This window comes from Erinaceus europaeus, chromosome 9 (assembly GCF_950295315.1).
Source record: "Erinaceus europaeus chromosome 9, mEriEur2.1, whole genome shotgun sequence".
NCBI lineage: Eukaryota > Metazoa > Chordata > Mammalia > Eulipotyphla > Erinaceidae > Erinaceus > Erinaceus europaeus.
Genome location: NC_080170.1, coordinates 23,161,994 through 23,176,619, shown reverse-complemented (window position 1 = coordinate 23,176,619; position 14,626 = coordinate 23,161,994). Strand labels below are relative to the sequence as shown.

At 44.2% G+C, this 14,626-nt stretch overlaps 1 protein-coding gene across 1 annotated transcript; it reads right to left on the bottom strand.

Annotated features, from left to right (window-relative positions):
* Positions 1 to 609: 609 nt before the first annotated feature.
* COMMD2 (COMM domain containing 2) lies at positions 610 to 13,786 on the bottom strand. Its single transcript, XM_007518059.3, has 5 exons — positions 13,637 to 13,786; positions 13,471 to 13,548; positions 11,388 to 11,470; positions 10,544 to 10,717; positions 610 to 1,175 (listed from the first exon to the last, which is right to left on the bottom strand). Exons 1-5 carry the CDS (start codon positions 13,701 to 13,703, stop codon positions 978 to 980), a joined length of 600 nt encoding a protein of 199 aa, XP_007518121.1. The 5' UTR covers positions 13,704 to 13,786; the 3' UTR covers positions 610 to 977.
* Positions 13,787 to 14,626: the final 840 nt, after the last annotated feature.

Here is a 14,626-nt window from a genome sequence, read left to right as displayed (position 1 = left end):
GATATTCAGCATGCCAGAGGGGAATGAGTCCTTGATGAAAAAAACAAACAGAAAAACAACACACCCCCACACTTTGAATACTAATTAAGTTAACCAACCATGATAACTCAACGTGGCAAGTTCACTTTATTTTTTTTATACCAGAGCTCTGCTCAGCTCTGACTAGTGTGGGGGACAGTACCTGGGACCTTAGAACCTCAGGCATGAGAATCATTTTGCATAACCATCATGCTGTCTCCCCCACCCCATCAAGTACTTTTTCTTCACGTGCAAAGAAAGATGCACAAACTTCCCAAACCACACAGTAGTTAAAAAAAAAAATCATTTTTAATTCCAACTCCTGTATGGCTATAAACATAGTAGCATATATATATTCTTTTATCATTTTGTTGAAGCAGAAGTCAACAGTTTACAGTACAGTTGACACTGGGGGCCGGGTGGTGGTGCGCCTGGTTGGGTGCTCACATTACAGTACACTTGACACACAGGTACATTTTCTTACCTCCCTTTGATAGGTTTTTGTAAGACATTCTCACCCCCCCAGAGGTAGGGGTATGTTTAAAAGTAAAAACAAAACTGAATGATCTAAAAAATGTTCTGAAAAGCAACAGCATTACATAGTGACTTTTATTTCCAAGTCTTGGTCTATTAGAAGGAAGAACATGATGATAAAGTGGAAACAAGTACCAAAAACAAGGTAATATTTACAGAAGAGAAGAATAGTATGGATTCACTTCAGTTGATTCAATCCTATTTACACATTTAAAATACAGAGCACATTTTGTTAGGAAGCTGGCCACATGTAGCACCAAGAAAGGAAGTTGACTTTAGCTTTGCATCATGATCATGGTATCTTGTCACAGTCGGATAAATTCCATGGCCTCTGTCCATTTATCTCCATCAAGAACAAGTCATCATCATCTGCATTACCATTGACTCTGAAATTACCCAAAGGGAGTGGAATCGGAGAGCTGGGGTTACTTGATGTTGCGGACAACTCTCCTACAGTGGTTTGTTTTCATCTCCTCCAATGCTTGTTCCAACTGCTGAACCAGGTGGAGCAGGGTGGCTGGGTCTGTCTGCAGGACTGTGGTACTGGGCTCTCCATTCTGACTGAGGTGTAGCTTTAGAGTCAGCGATGGCTTAATCTGTTGCCTGAGGCTTCGGCTTGCCAGCTGGATTTCAAATAGAAGAGCACAGTAACTTCACAACTCATGGCAAACCCATTATCTCACGCCATAATCACAAATCAAATCTTAGGTGAATCCTGACTTTAGAACGAAAACTAATTCCTTTGGCTGCCTACATGCTGCCTACATGTCCTTGCTGGAAGGTCTCTTATCTGACTCACATGCCCGAGTTGTTACATTTTCTTTATTTATTCCCTTTTGTTGTCCTTGTTTTTTTATTGCTGTAGTTATTATTGTTGTCGTCATTGTTGGATAGGACAGAGAGAAATGGAGAGAGGAGGGGAAGACAGAGAGGGGGAGAGAAAGACAGACACCTGCAGACCTGCTTCACTGCCTGTGAAGCGACTCCCCTGCAGGTGGGGAGCCGGGGTTCGAACCAGGATCCTTATGCCGGTCCTCGCGCTTGGTGAATGTGCATTTAACCCGCTGCGCTACAGCCCGACTCCCGAGTTGTTACATTTTCTTTTCTTTCCTTCCTTCCTTTTCTTTCGAACGAAAACTAATTCCTTTGGCTGCCTACATGCTGCCTACATGTCCTTGCTGGAAGGTCTCTTATCTGACTCACATGCCCGAGTTGTTACATTTTCTTTATTTATTCCCTTTTGTTGTCCTTGTTTTTTTATTGCTGTAGTTATTATTGTTGTCGTCATTGTTGGATAGGACAGAGAGAAATGGAGAGAGGAGGGGAAGACAGAGAGGGGGAGAGAAAGACAGACACCTGCAGACCTGCTTCACTGCCTGTGAAGCGACTCCCCTGCAGGTGGGGAGCCGGGGTTCGAACCAGGATCCTTATGCCGGTCCTCGCGCTTGGTGAATGTGCATTTAACCCGCTGCGCTACAGCCCGACTCCCGAGTTGTTACATTTTCTTTTCTTTCCTTCCTTCCTTTTCTTTCTTTCTTTCTTCCTTCCTTTCTTTCTCTTTCTTTCTTTTCCTTCTTCTCCCTATCTCTCTCTTTTAAAAAAAGATTTTATTTATTTATTCATGAGAAACATAGGAGGAGAGAGAAAGAACCAGACATCACTCTGGGACATGTGCTGCTGGGGATTGAACTCAGGACCTCATGCTTGACAATCCGATGCTTTATCCACTGTGCCACCTCCCGGAACACTCTCTCTTTTTAAAAAAGAATTTATTTATTCATTCATTCATTTATTCATTTATTCATGAAAGAGATAGGAGAGAAAGAACCAGACATCACACTGGTACATGTGCTGCCAGGGATCAAACTCAGGACCTCATGGTTGAGAATCCAATGCTTTATCCACTGTGCCACCTCCTCTCTCTCTCTCTCTCCTCTCTCTCTCTCTCTCTCCCTCCCTTTCCCTCTTCCTCTCCTTTTTTAACCAGAGCACTGCTCAGTTCTGGTTTATGGTGGTGCGGGGGGGGGGGGGGGGATATATTGAATTTGAACTTTGGAGCCTCAGGTATGAGAGTCTCTTTGTATAACCATTATGCTATCTAACCCCACCCGAAACCAAGATTTCTCTTTGAAGAAATAGTGATTTGATAACTGAAAGAGGAATTGTACATGATGTGCCTGGCACAACAACAACAATTTTTTTTTTCTTTACTAATGAGGGAAAGAACTAGAGCATATGACAGAAGTAGAATGGGGTGTCAGGTAGGTGTGGGAAAAAGAAACAGAGAGCCATCCTGACTTATCCAGTGCCAAGAATCAATTAAACTCAGGGCCTCCTGCATACAAATCCAATGTTACTCTCACTGCACCATTTCTTGGTCCACTGAAACAGCTAAACCTGCGATCTTAGGACTAATTTAATACTATAATACAAAACAGTCTAGTAACTTATTCCAATGAACTCTGAAGTCTGGCTTTCCAAAGCAAACAAGCAAACAAACACCATACACACACACACACACACACACACACACACACACACACACACACTCCACCTACCCACCCATGATCCAAGGATGAAATGTTATGTCTGAAAATCATGCCGATCCATTTAGTCTCTAAAGTCAGCCCCCCTTTCTTTGTTTTATCTTTATTGGACAGAGACAGCCAGAAATCAAGAGAGAAAGGAGTGATAGAGAGGGAGAGAGACACTTGCAGCACTGCTTTGCCACTCACAAAGCTTTCCACTTGCAGGTGGGAAATGGGACTTGAACCTGGGTCCTTGCACATTGCAATATGCGTCCTCAACCAGGTATGCCACCGTCTGGCCCCCAGAGCCTCCTTTTAAGATGGTTTCTCTATGAAAGTCAGGTTTGAGTCAGAGTCTGATAGCACTGGGGGAAGCTCCGGTGCTTTCACTATTTGTCTTTCCCTTTCTATCTGAAACAACAACAATAATTATTTCTCCAGAAGCCACACGAAACTATAAACATGAATAAAAATGAAAGGAAATCCCACAGCACCACTCCTGCCACTTCCCCATTGCACAGTGTCTCCGCATGGTGGCCACAAGCCAGAAACCTAGGCTCTCCAGCACAGACGGTACAGTGTACACTCAACTGTATGAACTATTTTATATTCACCAATCTATAAGCAGTGCGACCTCTAAATTATTAAGTTGCGGATGCAACTATGATTTCATCCTGACTTCCCCGGGCAGATGACCTCACCAATGTGTCCCAGAACCTCACCTCTCCTGAGCCCTATCACATTAGGGAAAGACAGAAACAGGTTGGGGGTATGGATCCACCTGCCAACACCCATGTCCATTGGAAAAACAATTATAGAAGCCAGATCTTCCACCTTCTGCACCCCATAAATAATTTTAGTCCAGGTCAGGCAGTAGCGCAGTGGGTTAAGTGCACATGGCGTGAAGCACAAGGACTGGCACAGGGATCCCAGTTCGAGCCCCCCAGGTCCCCACCTGCAGGGAGGGTTGCCTCACAAGTGGTGAAGCAGGTCTGCAGGTGTCTATCTTCCTTTCCCCTTCTCTGTCTTCCCCTCCTCTCTCCATTTCTCTCTGTCCTACCCAACTACAATGACGACGACGAAGACAACGATGGCGATGATAAACAAGGGCAACAAAAGGGGAAAAGTCGCCTCCAGGAGCAGTGGATTCTCAGTGCAGGCGCCGAGCCCCAGCAATAACCCTGGAGGCAAAAACAAAACCAAAAAAAGTTAAGAAAATAAAAAAAGAATGTTAGTCCAAGGGGCCGGGTGGTGGCACACCTGATTGAATGCACATGTTACAGTGCACAAGGACCCAGGTTTAAGCGCCTGGTCCCCACCTGTAGGGGGGAAGCTTTGCAAGTGGTGAAATAGGTATCAACAGATACCCTCTCTGCTCCCCTACCCCCTGATTTCTGACTATCTCTATCCAACAAATAAATAAAGATAATTAAAAAAAAAAGAATTTTAGTTTATACTCCCAGAGGGGGAGAAATGTTAGGGGAAGATGACCAGAGAGCTCTGAACTTCAATTCCATCAGTACCTGTAGCAGGTGTGACTTAGAAAGGAAGAGAAGGCATGGCCATAGGGAAAAAAATGGGCGAATATATATAAATACAGATAAGACAGTTATAGAGGGAATCGGGAGGTAGCACAACGGGTTAAGTGTAGGTGGCCTAAAGCGCAAGGACCTGTGCAAGGATCCCAGTTCGAGCCCCCAGCTCCACACCTGCAGTGGAGTCGCTTCACAAGCAGTGAAGCAGGTCTGCAGGTGTCTTTCTCTCCTCCTCTGCCTTCCCCTCCTCTCTCCATTTCTCTCTGTCCTATCCAACAATGATGACATCAATATAACTATACCAATAAAACAAGGGCAAAAAAAAGGGAATAAATAAATAAATACTAGAAAAAAGGATAGTTATAGAAATATTAGTCAATTCAAGTCTGTGATCTTGGGAGAACTACTGCATTTTCCAATGAAGGGAATGGGGACACAGAATTCTGGTGGTGGGAACAGCGTGGAATTGGACCGCTGTTATCTTATAATTTTGTAAATCAATTATTAAATCATTAACAAAAAATACAATCTTTACAGGTAAATTTCTCCCCTGTTCATTATAATTTATAGGTTAAGAGATAATATACTATACTCAACAAATATTGATAGAATCAGGTCTTATTTTTCCTTTGAGAACATCATTGACACTATTACAGAGTAAAAACCACAGAGTTCTTGAGACTGATTTTAACTCAAGTGGGGGTGAATTTCTGCTTTCATTCCCATAAACTCAACAACTGTAAATGAATAAGCCTAGAGGTGGATCCTCTGGAAGCAGTCTCAGATGCCTTCAATTTACTGATGCTATTAATTATGCTGGCAACTTCTCAAGTTGGGAAGATGATTTTATTAGGAACTAAACCACAAGCTACCGCATGGTAATTAGATAACTGTCTATTCACTACCAGTCTCTAGGAAAACAAATCAGTTTCCAAATCATCAAGTCAGTCTTGATCTACACCAAGTCCTCCTCCCACAAGCAGAAGAATCCATTTATTCCAGTTAAAAGCCCCTGGAGTAATTTCAATGAATGAGCTCAGAAAATCATTGGTTCTACTTAGAGGGTAGCTTTCCGAGCCATTAATGCATTTCACTAGCTAAGGCACCATCCATTCGATATTCTCTAGATATACTCTCAACTTGAAACTATACTAGCTACTCAGACTCAGACTCACTTGACTAGGCAAATAAACTGTCTTGAATTCAACTTCATAAACTCCAAAATTGCTTTCATTTTGGAAAATGTCTTCTTCCTTCTTTCCTTCCTTCCTTCCTTTCTTCCTAAATCATCTTTATATATTGGATAGATATAGCCAGAAATTGAGAGGGGAGGGAGTGACAGAGAGGAAGAGAGACACCTGCAATACTGCTTTACCACTTGTGAAGCTTTGCCCCTACAAGTAGGGGCTTGAACCTGGGTCCTTGTGCATTGTAACATGTGTGCTGAAAATGTTTTCATAATGGAGAAACTCAAAGCAAGTTAATAAAGAGAAAACAAAACAAAACAACCCTCACAGGGGTCATTTGGATCACAAAAATCAGAAAAGTCACACAAGAGTCAGAAAAGTCACACAAGAGAAAATATCTACAAGCTACATCACTCCTGAACTCCCTGAGCACGACTATCCCCCACCTCCTCCACTGTTAGGAGGCGAGCGTACGAGGCGAGCGTACAGTCTTAGCCAGTGGTCACCTGCCCACGACTCCCCCAGTTACTTGCTGGTTTAGATGGCCCCAAAACAGTTCAAACTGTGCCTTGTTCTTTGCTGTTTCTACACTACGTGACTCATGGCAAGTGTATGAAAATATATGATGAATTGCCTTTTAGAAAGCTGCTAGGCCCCATTCCCCCTTCTTCATTCGGCAGGGACTGCCTGTCACGTTCCAGGCATTGTGCTGGGGGCACAGTGAACAAGACACAATGCTTGTCCTCACACTGTATTCTGTACTAATATTCTAAGCACTAGCCACAACACTGGAGTATAATTGCCAAATGTCTCCAACTGGGACTTTTAGCATCTACTTGGACCATCTTACCACATTTTAAATCTGTGGTGTCCGGTGTGATATCTCCTCTATCGTTTGTAATTCTATTTATTTGAGTCTTCTCCCTTGTTTTTTTAGTGAGTCTGGTTAAGGACTTGTCAATTTTATTTAGCCACAATTGAAATCTGGAAGCACCCACCATAACTGTAGTTTACAAACTTTACTGCACATGAAAGTTACCCTGGTGAGGGAGCCAGGTGGTGGCGCACCTGATTAAGTACACTCCTTACTTATTATGTACGAGGACCTAGGTTCAAGCCCCCAGTCCTCATCTGCAGGAAGGAAGCTTCAAGAACAGTGAAGCATTGCTGCAGCTGTCTTTATCTCTCTCCCTATTTCCCCTTCCCCTCTCAATTTCGCTCTGTCCTATCAAATAAAATAAATGTTTTTATTTTTATTTTATTTTTTGCCTTCAGGGTTATTGCTGGGGCTTGGTGCCTACACCACAAATCCACTGCTCCTGGAGGCCATTTCCCCCCCATTTTGTTGCCCTTGTTGTTGTCATCATTATTGTTACTGTTGCCATTGATGTCGCTGTTGTTGGATAGGACAGAGAGAAATCGAGAAAGGAGGGGAAGACAGAGAAGGGGAAAGAAGACACCTGCAGACCTGCTTCACCGCTTGTAAAGCGACTCCCCTGCAGGTGGGGATCTGGGGGCTTGAACTAGGACCCTGGCATAGGTCCTTGTACTTTGTGCCATGTGTGCTTAACTCTGTACTACCACCCACCCCCCTATTTTATTATTATTTTTAAAAGATTTTATTTATTTATTAATGAGAAAGACAGAAGGAGAAAGAACCAGACATCACTCTGGTACATGTGCTGCTAGGGCTTGAATTCAGGACCTCATGCATGAGAAAGAGAGATACCCGCAGACCTGGTTTACCACTTGTGAAGCGACCCCCCTGCAGGTGGGGAGCCGGGGGCTCAAACCGGGATCCTTAGGCCGGTCCTTGCACCACATGCACTTAACCTGCTGCGCCCAACTCCCTAAAATAAGTTTTGGTTTTTTTTTTTTTTTTTAAAGATTTTATTTATTTATGAGAAAGACAGGAGGAGAGAGAAAGAACTAGGCATTACTCTGGCACATGTGCTGTGGGGGATCGAACTCGGGACCTCATGCTTGAGAGTCCAAAGCTTTTATCACTGCGCCACCTCCCGGACCACATAAAATAAGTATTTTCAAATGACTAAAATTATTTTTTAAAAATCAGTTTTAAAGAAATTACCTAGATGACAAGGTAGGTTTCATAAATGTCTTAGGGGAACAACTTCATATTTATCCAAAATATATACTATTGTACCACTGCCAGCATGGTATATTCTATCCGCTTCATCCACTTAACCTTCTTGCCCTGCCCCTTGGGTAACCTCAGTTGTGCAGAGTTTAAGGGCTTGTTTTCACTTGGCTTTGCCTAGAACTTAATATAGACATATATTTTGTCACCAGGGTGAGTGCCCACACAATTTCACTGTTCCCGGTAGCCATTTTTCTCCCTTTCCTATAGACTGAGGATGACAGAGAGAAATAAAGAGAAGCAAGGAGAGACAGTAAGAGAGGGAGGAGGGAGAGGGAAGAGAGAGACAGAAGCAGAGAAAAAAGGAAACCAGTGCAGCACCTCCCCACCACTCGTGAACACTCCCATATGGGGCCTTGGGGTTCAAGTCCAGGTCTTTGCACATGGTAACATATGTCCTCTGCCAGATCTGAATATATACATTTATTCTTCAACTCACACTCTCCTGAAGAAAATGTCTAACCTCTAACTGTCCAGTTATCTTCATCACAGTGACCGCCATCTATCTCTGAAGTAACCCTAGCTGATACACAGAGTAAACCTCCTGTCAATAAATCAGAATCTCTAGGAGTGGAACACAGAGATCAGAATTCTGTTTTATTTTTTTGACCAGCACACCCCTTATTCTGTAACTGGTGGTGCTGGGGAGTGAACTTGGGGCCTCCCACATGCAAGCTCAGTGCCTCACTACTACACTGTCTCCCTGGCCTGGACATCAGAATTTTAAAACTCCTACCTCACTCCAATATGCAAAGAAAAGAGTGCTCTACACAGTCATATGTGAATTCTCACTTTAAGTGGATTTTTTCTGTCTTACACAGTCTCCTCTGTCAACAATATTTTACTTGGTTTTCTCTATTCATTCATCCTTCTGAAATCCTAGTACCTTCTGTTTGTTTGTTGAACTTATGCCAGTGTACATGACTTGAGCTATACATTTTTTTTTTTTTTGTGGGACAACAGTATCTTCATGAATACAATTACATTTCCCACCCCCTGAATCTTTTTTTTAATTCATTTATGAGCGAGAAAAAGATGCAGAGAGAGAGACCAGAGCATTGCTCAGATCTGGTTTATGGAGGTGAAGGGAACTGAACCTGGGACCTTGAAGCCTCAGGTATGAAAGTCATTTGCATAACCATTCTGCTGTCTCCCCTGCCTCAGAATCATATTTTATACACATTTTGCCCACAATCCAATAGTAGGACAGTCCAATTTGGTGAGATCAGAGAACACGATAGTTATTTGTATAGAAACATTAAAAAATATTATTTATTTTACAGATGATAGAGTTTCATTAAAGAAAAGAATGAGAATCAGAGCCTCTCTTTCTCTCATCTTTTTTTTTTTTTTTTTTTTTTTTTTACCAGAGCACTGCTCAACTCTCACTTATTATGGTATGGGGGGGGGGTGTGAACCTGGGACTTTGGAGCCTCAGGCATGAGAATCGTTTTGAATAACCATTACACTATTTATCCCTGCTTCAGAGCACCTCTGCAGTTGGTATACGTGGTGCCAGGGATGAAAATGGGAACCTCGGGCATGTAAGTCCTGCACTCTACCGCTCGAGCCATTTCCCTAGTCACTGGATAGAAACATTTTTGAATATGTGATGTATTAACACAGGAAAGTTTTATTTTTATTTATCATTTTTATAACAAGAATTATTACTGGGGCTTGGTGCTGGCACTATGAATCTACTGATCCTGGTGGTCTTTCATTTATTTATTTATTTATTTATTTATATACCCTTTATGTTGCCCTTGTTGTTTTTACTATTGTTGTTGTTATTGATGTTGTCATTATTAAGACAGGACAGAGAGAAATGGAGAGAGGAAGGGGAGACTGAGAGGGGGAGAGAAAGACACCTGCAGACCTGCTTCACGCCTGTGAAGGGACTCCCCTGCAGGTGGGGAACCGGGGGCTCCAACTGGGATCCTTGCGCAGATCCTTGCGCTCTGCGCCACATGCACTTAACCTGCTGAGCTACCGCCCGACTCCCTTTTCTTTCTTTTTTATAGGACAGAGAGAAGAGGGGAGACAGAGGAGAAAGAGCAACCTCTTGCAGGGGCTCAAATCTGGGTCCTTACATAAGGTAATATGTGCTCAACTGGATGTGCCATTGCCCAGTCCCCAAACAGAAATGTTGTTTTTTAAAAAAAATATTTATTTATTTATTTCCTTTTGTTGCCCTTGTTGTTTTACTGTTGTAGTTACTGATGTCATTGTTGTTGGATAGGACAGAGAGAAATGGAGAGGAGGGGAAGACAGAGAGGGGGAGAGAAGATACCTGCAGACTTGCTTCACGGCCTGTGAAGCGACTCCCCTAAAGGTGGGGAGCCGGGGACTTGAACTGGGATCCTTAGGTTAGTCCTTGCGCTTTTCACCACATTCACTTAACCCGCTAAGCTGCCTGACTCCCTAGAGTCCAATGCTTTATTCACCTCCTGGAACACTCTATCTCTCCCCTTCCCTATCCTTCCTCCTCTAATTTCTCTTTGTTCTATCAAATTAAATAAAGTGAAAAAACCCAAAATCAATTCTATATTCTGGTTTGGTTAAAACATAGCCATAAAACCATACCTGTACATCTAGTCGCCACTCCAGGTTGTGGTAACTGGGAAAGTCTGGGGCCAATTCACTCAGAATAGTTCTGATCTCCTTTCTGTTGTCCAGATACAACTGAAGCAACAGTTTGTTCAGTTCTTCAGAGAATCCCAGAACAAACACAGAGTCTTGGAAATCGAGTTCAGAAACCTAAGGTGTGTCAAGTTTAATACAACATCAGCACTTGTTGGAGCCTAGTGAATGCTACACACACACAAGAACATTATGCCCCTAGGAGCCGTTATTGTCAGGAAAGAGAGATAGTCTTTACTTATATGGGGGCTGCCTGGACTTGAGATATTCTTTACTTATATGGGGCTGCTCGGACTTGACAATAGCAGTTATTAGCAGGTAAGGCAGACTTTGCCCATTAAGTTAAAATTTGAGCTATGATAACAACAACAACAACAACAAAATAATAATAATAATGTTGGGCGGGGATAGATAGCATAATGGTTATGCAAAGAGACTCTCATGTCTGAGGTTCCAAAGTCCCAGGTTCAATCCCCTACACCATCATAAGCCAGACAGAGCTGAGCAGTGCTCTGGCAAAAAAAAAAAAAAAAAAAAAGTTCTTCCTATTCTTATTATTCCCTTGTTATACAATAAGATATATAATTTAATAAGATTCAGAGTTCACAGTAATTCCGATTTATACCCACAAGAGATATTTGGACATGCTAGTCATATTGTTTAGACAGGGGTGCACTACATCAACTGTAAACCATTAACAACGTTACTGAAATACACAGAGACCGGCCAGACAGTGATGCAGAGTGGACTAGATGGTCTGCACACACCAGTTCACAGAAGCCCTTACCATAAGCTTTGAGCTTTCCGTGAGGAGGTAGGTGAGTCCTTCCACTCCATGCTGGATGGTCTCGCTACTCACACTGAGTTTTCCTGAGAAAGAGGAAAATGGGAAAATGAGTTATGTGGCAGCTGTCCTCCTTAAGGATAAATCGTACGAACCGATATAATGAAAAACAATGAATGGGCAGCCCCCTGCTGGGCTCTCTCTCCTTCCAATATGCCATTTTAGTGAGAGAGAAAAATACAAGGAGGGGGGCCAGGCGGTGGTGCACTTGGTTAGGCACGCACACTACAGTGCACAAGGACCCAGGTTCAAGCCCCTGGTCTCCACCTACAAGGGAGAAGCATCACGAATAGTGAAATAGGGCTGCAGGTGTCTGTTTCTCTTCCTCTCTTTCTCTCCCAACCCCTCTCAATTTCTCTCTGCCTCTATCGAATAATAAATAAATAGAACTTGGGAAAGTTCTAAAAGAAAGAAAGAAAGAAAGAAAGGAAGGAAGAAAGAAAGAAAGAAGCAGAAAGACCAGAGCTCAACTCTGGCTTATAGAGGTGATGGGGATCAAACCTGGGACCTTGGAGCCTCAGGTATGAAAGTCTTTTGCAGAACCACTATGCCGTCTCCCTGGTCCTTCAGATCTTTCTCAATGCCCAGTCAAATGCTTTCAGTATTTCCTGACATGGAAACTTGCTGACAAAATACAGGTTTGTGCAAACTAGTACTGGGAACCCAGTGTTCATCTTGAATGCACAGCCCTTTTGGAAAAGGAACTTCACAAAGGCTGACTTTCTCTTTCTCTTTCAATCTCTCTCTTTTTAAAATTATTTCTTTTGAATAGAGAGAAAAAGAAATTGCGAGATGAGGGGGAGATTAAGAGAGAGTGAGACAGAGAGCCCCCTGCAGCGCTGTTCTCCCCCCTCCAAGCTTCCCTCCTACAGGTGGGGTCCAGGGGCTCGAACCGGGTCCTTGCACATTGTAACACGTGCATTCAAACATGTGCACCAGCTCCGGCTCCCAAGGTTTAACTTTTTCAAAACCCACCTTTTGCCTAGCTGGGGGTGGTGGTGGTGGTGAGGGGGGAATACTTCTCCCAAAGCTGCTAACGGGAGCTCCTGCGGGTGCTCTTGTCATCACAGCATGGCTAGCAGGTGGCCTAATGTCCCTTTACAAGAAAAACCCAACCCAGTGGCTTTACAAAACGACCAGTGACTAAACAGTCTGGGGAGTCGCGTCCTGACAGAACATCCTTCCGGTTGGATCCCACGACACCCAGACCAAGACCCTGGGGTGCAACAGCCCCTCTCCCCCCCCCCCCCCCAGGCTGTCACTGTCCTGGGCAAACCGTCCCCCCATTCTTTTTTTGTTTTTTTTAATTTTTTATAATTTTTATTTATAAAAAGGAAACACTGACAAGAACCATAGGATAAGGGGTACAGCTCCACACAGTTCCCACCACCAGAACTCCGTATCTCATCCCCTCCCCTGATAGCTTTCCTATTCTTCAGCCCTCCTACAGTATGGACCCACGGTCATTCTGGGGGGATAGAGGATGGAAGGTCTGGCTTCTGTAACTGATTCCCTGCTGAACATGGGCATTGACAGGTTGATCCATACTCCCAGTCTGTCTCTCTCTTTCCCTACTGGGGCAGGGCTCTGGAGAAGTGGGGCTCCAGGACACATTGGTGGGGTCAACTGCCCAGGAAGTCCAGTTGGCATCACTGTAACATCTGGAACCTGGTGGCTGAAAGATGAGTTAACATATAAAGCCAAACAAATCGTTGACTAATCATGAACCTAAAGGCTGGATTAGTGCAGATGAAGATTTGGGGGGGTCTCCATTTTGCAGATAGTAGGCCTATTTTAGGTATATTCCAAAGGGCCCTTGACTATACTAATGTTTTTGGTTTTTTGGTTTTTTTGAGTCTGATATCTGATATGTGACAGACCCAAGTTGTTGTCTGGGGAGATGATGTTATGGCTGGCAAAAGGACCAGAAAGCTGGATCAGTAGCTCAAAATATTGGAAAGGTGTATAAATATTGTTGACTGTCAATCCCATCAACTTGATCTGATCTCCGCCCCCCCATTCTTACTGGCGGCGCCTTCGTAGATCTTGGGGTTGGAGCCCCGCCTCAGGAACTCCACCGCGATCCGCCCGAACTCGGCGACCACTGCAACGGAAACGAGGGAACCCTGAGCGCCAGGCTCTTCCTGCACGACAGACCCCCGTCCCCACTCCTCCCGGCCGCGCCCCCTGACCCGCGGCGTCCACTTGCGGCAGGAACGCCAGGTGCTCCTTGTGCTCTTCCGACAGGTCCAGCAGCATCTTGCCCTCTTCCCTTTGCAACGCGGGCCCCGCCCTCGACACTTCCGTGTGCAGCCGTAAAGAAAGTCCCGCGAGTCAGCCGCCCAGAGCATTGGGTTCCGGTCTGCAGCCGTGCGCCTTGCAGTTGGTCCTGCCGGGGAAAACTGGAGTTGGAAGGCTCTTCCGGTTCGCAGATGCTCCTTGCAGAGAATGGAGCCGCCAGGAGGCACAGTAGTTGTAGCCCCAGAGCAGACGCAAAGGTGCTTAAAACTCCACAAGCTCCCCTCGGAGAGGCTACTTGAATAATGCAAATTGCTAGCATGTACTATCTTGCGTTTATTTATTTTTATTTACTGAATAGAGACAGCCAGAAATCGAGAGGGAAGGGGGTGTTAGCGAGGGAGAGAGACAGACACCGGCAGCACTGCTTAACCATTCGCAAAGCTTTCCCTCCTGCAGGTGGAGACCCGGGGCTTGAACCCGGAACCTTGCGCACTATTAACACGTGCGCTCAATCAGGTGCGCCACTACCCAGCCCGTGTTCTTGGATTTATTGATAATAAAAGGCCTAGCACAAGGACCCTGGGAGGTGAGTACCATAATTACACTGGAGAGAAAAAAGAGGCGGGTCAATGAAGTGAAACGGATTAATAATAATAACAATATGGAAGAGGAAGATAGCACAGTGATAGTGTATTAAAATTGTATGCCTGGATTCCTAAGAGGTCCCAGGTTCAAGCCTCCGCACCAACATATGCCAGAGCCAAGCAGTATTCTCATCATTCTTGCTCTCTTTTCTATCTCTCATGAAAATAAATAGAAATAATGTTCAAGAGAATTCAGGAGGCTGGGCATGGCTCACCGGTTTAAGTGTACATAGTACGAAGCACAGGGATCCAGATTCGAACCCCTGGCTCCCTAACTTCAGGGGACACATTTCACAA

Coding starts and splice junctions, on each gene's coding strand:
- COMMD2 (XM_007518059.3), bottom strand. CDS start 13,703: ATGCTGCTGGACCTGTCGGAAGAGCACAAGGAGCACCTGGCGTTCCTG. Junction 13,549..13,636: donor GCCGCAAGTGGACGCCGCGG/GTCAGGGGGCGC, acceptor TTTCCGTTGCAG/TGGTCGCCGAGTTCGGGCGG. Junction 10,718..11,387: donor CGGAAAGCTCAAAGCTTATG/GTAAGGGCTTCT, acceptor GACACACCTTAG/GTTTCTGAACTCGATTTCCA.